General features: G+C 45.4%; 1 protein-coding gene across 1 annotated transcript; it reads left to right on the plus strand.

Annotated features, from left to right (window-relative positions):
* The first annotated feature begins 432 nt into the window (after positions 1-432).
* Positions 433-5571, plus strand: LOC146260516 (uncharacterized). Its single transcript, XM_084670353.1, has 6 exons — positions 433-553; positions 1689-2552; positions 2643-2711; positions 2798-2872; positions 3073-3177; positions 3815-5571. Exons 1-6 carry the CDS (start codon positions 433-435, stop codon positions 5230-5232), a joined length of 2652 nt encoding a protein of 883 aa, XP_084526479.1. The 3' UTR covers positions 5233-5571.
* Positions 5572-8638: the final 3067 nt, after the last annotated feature.

The raw sequence follows: 8638 nt of genomic DNA on the forward strand, positions 1-8638 counted from the left end.
TCCGAGGTCACAATGGTGTGAGGAGGAAGGGGGTGTGGGTCAAACTGATGTGGGTTCCAGAGTGCAGACAGTCTGGCTAAGCAGGCCCTCAGGGAGGAGGGGGGGTGAGGTGATGGTGTCTATCAGTAAGGCAGAGGCTGAGGCCCTGATATGGACAGAGGGAAAGGGAGAGGTTAAAGGTGAGTCTGAGTCACTGGACCTTTTCTAAGAGAAACCAGACCAATAGGGAGGATTTAGATTTAGATTAGATAGACAAAACTGCTTAAAACTTCAGAATATTCATTCAATAAATGCTGTATTTGGTTTAGAAATGGAACATGAAATAATATATAATTTCTACAATTATAATTTATTAAAAGTATTTCAACACAATTTGCTGTGCTGATGGTATTACAAGTTGAACTGTGTATGTTCCAGGTTGCTTGACAGAGAATGTATTACTGCAGTGTAATATATCTAACATGTCAGTTCTCCATCATTGTTTCAGCTGAGTATTTACAAAGGGAGAGCCCAGAGAACAAGAGGAGAAGAGAGGAATCTGCTTGTTTGCTTGGTGAGTATAAAACACTGTTTAAAAGACATATACAAAACAGTGTAGTGAACAAGGAGAAAGGAATAAAACCTTCAGTTTGGTTGAATATACATGTACAGTATATTTATTACTGTACTAGGAGTACTTTGAATCTGTCAAAAAAAACAAGATTTGCTTAACTGTCGTGCTTAGTTTTTGCAGTGTGTTTCAAAGAAATGTGAAAGTGACTCACTGATGTACTTGATAGGATGGAGAGGAAGTGGGTCCCAGTTTCATTACTGCAATGAGGTCCTATGAAGAGAATATGTGTGCTTTATGTTTACTTCAGGCAGGTAGCAGGTAGATGTTACAGTTGAGTGCAGGGGTAGGACCCAAACGCAGGAGAGACAGGCAGGGAGGCAAAGTGTTTAAACAGAGGTTTTATTATTGAACTGGGAAACAGGCAGGATACTCAAAGTAACAGAGGCAAGGACAAGACAAAAACTGGACACAAAACAGAAACCTAAATACATAGAACCAAACAAGACACAGGTGGACACGATAACACTAAAGAGAACAAAACACCACAGCCATCAACAAGACAGGTGAAGACAATGACACAGGGACGCAGGGACACACTAGAACAGGGCAAACCCAAACAAAACAAGGTGGCACGGCTGTTGTTGTGACAGTACCCCCGTCTCACGTCACCGGACGTCCCACCCGGGACACAAGGCATGGTAGGGGGTCGGGGAAGGTCCGGGGGCGACCCTGAGGCTGACCGGGAGGCAGGGCCAAGGGTCGGGGCAGGTCCGGAGAGCGAGCCAGGGGCTGGATCGAGGTATGGGGAAGGTCCGGGGAACCAGGGCCATTGTCGCTAGATTGAGCAACTTTTCGTTTCTCTGGTGACAAAAATCGAATCTAGCAACAAATCTAGCAACTTTTAACGACTTCTGGTGAGTCACAACACTGTGCTTGTCAGCGTCCGACCCAGCTACCTGGTAGTTCTGAAATTCTGGTATCGTACCAGTTTTTGTTTGAGTACCAACTTGGTACCGGGGCACTGGTTTTTGTGACAACCCTACAACGTACTGATATCAAAATAAATATCTGCAAATCACCAGCTGTTTAATTGATTGATTTCAAACCATAAATCATATTTTTATATAACCCCCAGAAATAAAGCTGGACTACAAACGTCCAGAGAAAATTCTCGGATTAATAAAGAAGTTGGAGGAAAACGGCCGACACCTAGAGGAGAGGAATAAACAACTAGAGGACACAGAGAGCAAACTGGAGGAAACAACAACACAACTGAATGAGAAATACTCTGAACTGGAGAAGAAGGACAAACAACTAGAAGCGAGAGATGAAGTCCTGAAGGAGAGAGATAAAGTGTGTAATTACAAAAACAAGCAGCTGAAGGAGAAAGATGATGAACTAATGAGGAGGCAGGAGGAACTGGGAGAGAAAAACAAACAACTAAGAGAGAGAGATGAACTTCTAGAGGACAGGAACCAGAAGCTGGAGGAAAAGGACCGACACCTGGAGGAGGTGAACAAGACACTGAGGGAGAGTGAAAAGAGGATAGAAGAGAAGGATTCACTCCTGGAGGAGAGGAATAAACAACTAGAGGACACAGAGAGCAGACTGGAGGAAACCACAACACAACTGAAGGAGAAGAACCAACACCTTCAGGAGAAAGAGACACAACTGGATGACATGACCCAGCAGGTAAGAGAGAAGGAGAGACAACTGAAGGAGCTTAGAAAAGACCTGCAGGACAAGAACAACCAAGTAGAGAAGCTCACTGTCCAACTGCAGGAGAAAGACTCTGAAGTGGAGGAGAGGAACCACAGACTGAGAGAGAAGGAGGGAGAATTAGAAGAGAGAGACCAACGACTGGAGAGACTAGAGAGTGAAGGTAAAGAGAGAGACAAGAGACTGCAAGAGAAGTACAAACAACTAGGAGAGAGAGATGAACTGCTGAATGAGAGAGACGGACATGTGGAAGATGTCAAAAATGAAAACATTAAACTTGGTAAGATTTGATGGCGTAACTTGTATTTCATTTCAAGTGTTTTGTATTTGGAAATGGTATGTTTATGGTTTTTATTTTCAATTATTTCAGCACAGCAGATATGTGACCTTAACACCGAGGTAGAGAGACAGAGAAATAAGTTATCGGTTAAAACCACTGGTGAGTGTTATAATGTGAAGTTTTAGTTTGAATATTTCACTCTAAATATGATGCCCACTGAATGGTTGTTTCATCTTGTGTGTTAGAGAGAGGAGAGATCTCAGAAGCAGAACCCGAACTACCAATCAGGAGGAGAGACAACATGGAGCTTCCTCCAAACAGTGAGTCCTTAACTCTGTTAAAACAGCTGGATATCTGACCCAGTCCATTCTCTATTCACTGGTCATACACCTACAGGAACCTGTCTAACTCTGGGTTCAGCATCATAGTCAGATGACTCTGTTGAGGTGAACATCTGGTATGAATGTCCAGGGTGACCCTCACGTCAGTAGTTTGAGCTGTGTCCTGTGTTGTGTTGCAGAGGGAGGAGAGACCCCAGATACAGACCCTCCACTACCACAGGATGAAGGTTCTACTGTGGTCCCTGGAGTCAGGAGGAGACGCAGCATGGATTACCCTCCAGAGAGTGAGTCATCATCTGTTACAGACACCTACAAACACCTGAACATCTAACCCATCCTCTACTGTCCTTACATCTTCTATCCTACTGTGGTCCCTGGAGTCAGGAGGAGACGCAGCATGGATTACCCTCCAGAGAGTGAGTCATCATCTGTTCCAGACACCTACAAACACCTGAACATCTAACCCATCCTCTACTGTCCTTACATCTTCTATCCTACTGTGGTCCCTGGAGTCAGGAGGAGACGCAGCATGGATTACCCTCCAGAGAGTGAGTCATCATCTGTTCCAGACACCTACAAACACCTGAACATCTAACCCATCCTCTCCTGTCCTTACATCTTCTATCCTACTGTGTGTGTCATAGGGATTATAGAGTTCAGGTTTATCATCTCAAACATCCTGATACTGCTATGTATACTGCTCTGCTGTGAGGAACTTTTATTATGATTTATTCTGATTGCGATGTTCATTATTAAACATTTTCATTCATATTATTTCATGTTGTCTGTATTTTTCAGACGTTAATCACAGTTTTAAAACGCAGCTAATTGAGTAGTTAATATCATCCTAGATGTACTTTCCTTTCCAACTAGAAACCAACTAGAGCAGTGGTCTGACCATGTCCCTGTGTTGTGTTGCAGTGGGGGCAGAGAGCAGCAGTCCAGACCCTCCAGTGTCTCCCAGTGTGTCTGAGCTGAGACTGTTGCTGCTGGGGAGGACTGGGGCTGGGAAGAGGGCAGCAGGAAACACCATCCTGGGCAGAGAGGAGTTTGGGGCCCAGGACAGCCCCTCTGCAGTCACCCAGAGGTGTAGGAGGAGAGAGGGGGACGTGGGTGGGAGACGGCTGGTGCTGGTGGACACTCCAGACTGGTCCTGCCCTGGACTCTCTCTGGAGGAGATGAGACAAGATGTGGGGCTGTGTGTCCGTCTGTCCGCCCCGGGACCCCACGCCTTCCTCCTGGTTCTACCAGTGGAGCCCTCTGAGGGGGAGGAGAGAGGAGCCATGGAGAGAATGGAGGACATGTTTGGAGAGGGTTGTTGGGGACACACTGTCATTCTGTTCACCCATGATGACAGTCTGAGAGAGCAGAGCATGGAGGAGTTTCTCCAAACAGGAAGTCAGGACCTCCAGCAGCTTGTAGAGAAATGTGGGAACAGGTACCACGTCCTCAACATGAAGGACAGGGCCCATGGCACTCAGGTCCCAGAGCTGCTGCACCAGGTAGAGGAGATGGTGGCAGGAAACAGAGAGAGCTTCTACAGCAGTCAGACCTACCAGGAGGCAGAGGCCCAGGTCAGAGAGATGGAGGTAATCATTCATAAAGGGATAGAAGAGAGGAAACAGAGAGAAGAAAGAAAAATGAAAGAGAGGGGTGATGAAGAGATTCAACACTGTCTAGAGAGAAAGGAGAGAGAGATCCAGAAGTTGAAGTTAGACATCAGAACACTCAATGAGAAAATAACAGATCTAGAGAAACAGCTGGAGGAAGAGAGGGATGACCAGAAGATAAGAGAACTACAGAGTGAGCTAAAGAGAGAGATGCATCAAAGAGAGGAGTTAGAGAAACATTTGGAAAGTGTCAGAGAAAAGTCGGAAGAAGAGAGGAGAGAGCTGGAAGAGAAACACCAGAAAGACATGGAGAAAATGAGGGTGAAGTTTGAAGAAGAGGCCAGAGTTGAAGCAGAGAGAAAACTGATGAAGATTGTCTTGCCTGCATTACAGAAACATGTTAGTGTCTTGATGTCAGAGAGAGAGATGCAGCTTAGAAGACAGGTGGAGGAGAAGAACAGACAAATAGAGGAGAACGATAGACAGACGGAGGAGAAACACATAGAAATGCACATGAAGGATAGAGAGATGGAGAGACTCAGACAGGACGTTAGAGAGCTCAGGGAAGCACACATCTTAGTGGAGGAGAGACAAGTCAGAGGCAAGAGAGATCAGAAGGTACTGGTAGGAGTGTTGTCTTGGCTCAGGAGAAACTCTTCAGGTTGGCTTCTTCACAGCCTCAGACATACTGCAGACCCTGGTCTATTAGCAGCCCTGAGTGAGTTTTAAACTGCAGAGAGGAAAGCAATGGAGATTAGAAGAGTGAGGGACAGGAGATTGGAAGTGAACAAGAGAAGGGAAGAGGTGAAGAGTAGAAAGGGGGAGGAGATATAGGAGAGAGGAGTTTGAGAGGTGCTGGTATACTTACTGAAGTGGAAACTAGTATTATTTACTGTTTGATCACAGCATCCATTTTGATCACAGCATCCATGACCAAGGTGTCATCATACAGTACATTTACAAAGTAGACCAGTAGCTGAAATGTAACATGCCCTGAAATTTGCTGACTTCCTTGTGATACGTGATTGTGATTGAGATGCTGTTGTATAGCAGACCTAAAGTCATGTATTTGCCTCCTATGGGGATAAATAAAGTAAAATAAAGTCCTAAATAAAGTAAAAATGATAATAATTAATCCTAAATAAAGTAAAAAAGCAAATGTCTATGATGTTCTGTCAGGTGATATGCTTTTGTGTTTCTTTATCAAAACACCTAAATACTGAAGCCTCTGTTGATACAAAATTGCTCTCAAATGTCTTTCTAGTTTCAGAAAATCTCTGCTTTTGACCAATCCCCTCCCTGATCTTGATACCAGGATTCAGTAAAAGACAGCAGAAAAAAATTGTCTGCGAGCGTGAAGAGTAGCTAAATTGTATAATCTGTAGTTCTGCACTGATCTCTAGAGGGCAGAAATGCGAAGGGAGTGCAGGCCAGGACGGCAACCCAGAAGCCGGATCGACGGGGAGGGGAGGGCTGATCAGGGGGTCGTCAGCAGGGGAAGGCGTGCTGCTTCGGGGCCGCTGGGGACTCTGGAGGGAGCAGGGAGGCCGTGGGGGGGGGGGATGCTCGGGGGGCAGAGCGCTCAGTAGCGCGGGCTTGGAGAGGGTAAAACCTCTGCCCCATGGGGGTCACTGGGGTCCGGGAGGCAAAGCTGCGGGGGACTCCTATCTGATTTACAGATTAATAGTAGAACGACACTTTGGAGCCCTTTGGCTTTTGATATGGCATTCTTGTGGGAAGCTTTTTATGACTCAAAGGTGTCTCATCAGTATTACGGACCAGGGGAAAGGGTTTGTAAACACATCCGTGATCACTTGGACATTCTCACGTCCGTCTGAAGCTTTCTCTAACACTGTCAAATCCACAGCAACAACCTCAAGAGGTCGGGAAGCTAGAAATGCCTTAACTGGAGTCTGGATCTTGGGCTGGGGCATTTTGGTCAGAATACACCGCTGGCAGTTTTTAACCCAGCTCTCAATATCATCATCCATCCCCACCCAAAAACACCTCTCTCTGATTAGATTCACAGTGCGCTCGATGCCCTGATGCCCCAGATTGTCATGTACACTTTCTATGACTTGGCCTTTTAAACAGGTAGGCAAGATCAGCTGCCAACATTCACCGTGCTGTGGGCCAGTTTTAACTGGGTTACATGAGTAATGACTTGTTCACCTGTTGTACGTTCTACTGTATCAGTGTACTGTCCACTGAGACCCTTTAAGGAAACGATTCTGTGCCTTCTATGTCTAACATGTCCAGCTACTGTATGGAAGCACGTCGTGAGAGACAGTTCTCACTCATGCTATCATTTTGTCATGAACTGATGGTTTGATCTGAGTTGACTTGGGTCTGTCCCCACACCCTCTGCTGACACCTCGTGACCAAGAAACTTCCCTGTTTTCTGTAGGAAAGCACCCTTATGAAGTTTTATTTTGAGGCCAGTCTTTGCTAGTCTCCTAAATACAGATTCCGACCAGGTTCCAGGTGCTGTTCAAATGTCTCAGAATAAATCAAGATGTCATCCGAATACACCAGGAGTATTTGGAAAACGTGGTCACTCATAGTAGCCTGCATAAGTCTCTGAAATGTGGCTGGCCCGTTACAGACACCAAACGGCATCCTAACACACTCAAACAAACCAAACGGTAAATGCTGTCTTATGCCTATCTTTCTCATGCATGGCCACTTCATGATATCCACTGACTAAGTCTATAGTGGAGAAAAAACTAATTGAATTAGAGGACTCTCCTGTCTGCTGATCATTTGGCTTTTAGCTAATGTGTCTTTATTTGTACATTGTATTATCTTTTTATTTATTACTGTATTACCACTGTCTTTTTCCTGCTGAAACCTCTACATGTCCCTGCACGAGGATGAATCAACCGTTATCTTATGTTGATAGTCATACAGACAGAAATGGCAGCAAACACGTTTAGATAAATAGCCCATATTTATTTCTCAGTGCCTGGTTCTCAAAATTATCTTGCCACAGTCACTCAGACAGAGATTCTGCCATTATGATGAGATTAAATGGAGGGATGAGGGTGGACAGAGGAGATGTTATGTTAATGAGGGGATAGGGGAGGTGAGGAGGTGTTAGAGAAATGGAGGGATAGGGTAGAAAGGAGAGGTGTTGGAGGAATGGAGGGATAGGGTAGAAAGGAGAGGTGTTGGAGGAATGGAGGGATAGCGGACACAAATGCACATTGATTAACCAACCACATCTCTGATCTTGATAACATGATACAGTGACTGACAGCAGTGATTCTGTTCTACCTGAGTTTGCCTCCCTGAATCACTGGTCTCATGAGAACTTTTGCTCCTTCTAGAACTTCCTCAGTAGAACTGTGCTGCTCTCTGCTGGCCTCAACCTCTCCTATTGCTGCCACCTTGTGTATGACACATTTAAGTTCTAAATGTCTGTACGGTATATGTCACAGGCTGGACATTCTGTTTCCACTGTGTTTACTTGGTTTGCAGTGATTTATAACTTGGTCTGCAGTTACTGTTATTTTTCCTCTGTGTAGATGTGTATTATTATTTTTTATTAAATGTTATCGTCTTTTTGATGACTGTAAACTTATGCCCTGTAAACCTAACTAATGAACACTGACCGACAGGGCAAGCGGTCAAAGGGAGATGTGAGTGAGTCTCTGCCCGCTGGAGCTATGGGAGTGGGGTGGGGGGGATAGGACACCAACATAGGTGAAGACTCCGTACAGGAGAACAAGAGACAACAAGAGACAACAAGGAGCCAGCAGCTGCAGAGAAACACGCTGTGAGAGGAGGAAGACAGGGAAGCCGCCATGTAGACGCTGATCATGACTGTCACTGCCACAGCCGTGCCCCCCTGTTGTTTTTGGTTTTGCCCTGCCCTAGTGTTTGCCTGTCATTGTCTTCAGCTGTCTCGTTCTCGTTAGCTTCATTGTGTCCACCTGTGTCGTTTGGTTCGTGTATTTAGGTCCCTGATTTGTGTCCAGTCTTTGTCTTGTCCTACTACCCATTGTCACTGTGAGTACCCTAGCTATTCTCCCGTTTTTGATAATAAACCCTATGTTCAACGCAATGCCTCGCAACTCCCTTGCATTTGGGTCCTACCCCACCTCACGCCTTGACAATGACATCACTGTTTGAA

Source organism: Hypomesus nipponensis, chromosome 13 (genome assembly GCF_054491055.1).
Source record: "Hypomesus nipponensis isolate SF chromosome 13, ASM5449105v1, whole genome shotgun sequence".
NCBI lineage: Eukaryota > Metazoa > Chordata > Actinopteri > Osmeriformes > Osmeridae > Hypomesus > Hypomesus nipponensis.

Bases quoted from the DNA above. Each gene is read 5' to 3' on its own strand.
- LOC146260516 (XM_084670353.1), top strand. From the start codon at position 433: ATGTATTACTGCAGTGTAATATATCTAACATGTCAGTTCTCCATCATT. The intron at 554-1,688 runs GTGAGTATAAAA...TATAACCCCCAG, and splicing joins GGAATCTGCTTGTTTGCTTG to AAATAAAGCTGGACTACAAA. The intron at 2,712-2,797 runs GTGAGTGTTATA...CTTGTGTGTTAG, and splicing joins GTTATCGGTTAAAACCACTG to AGAGAGGAGAGATCTCAGAA.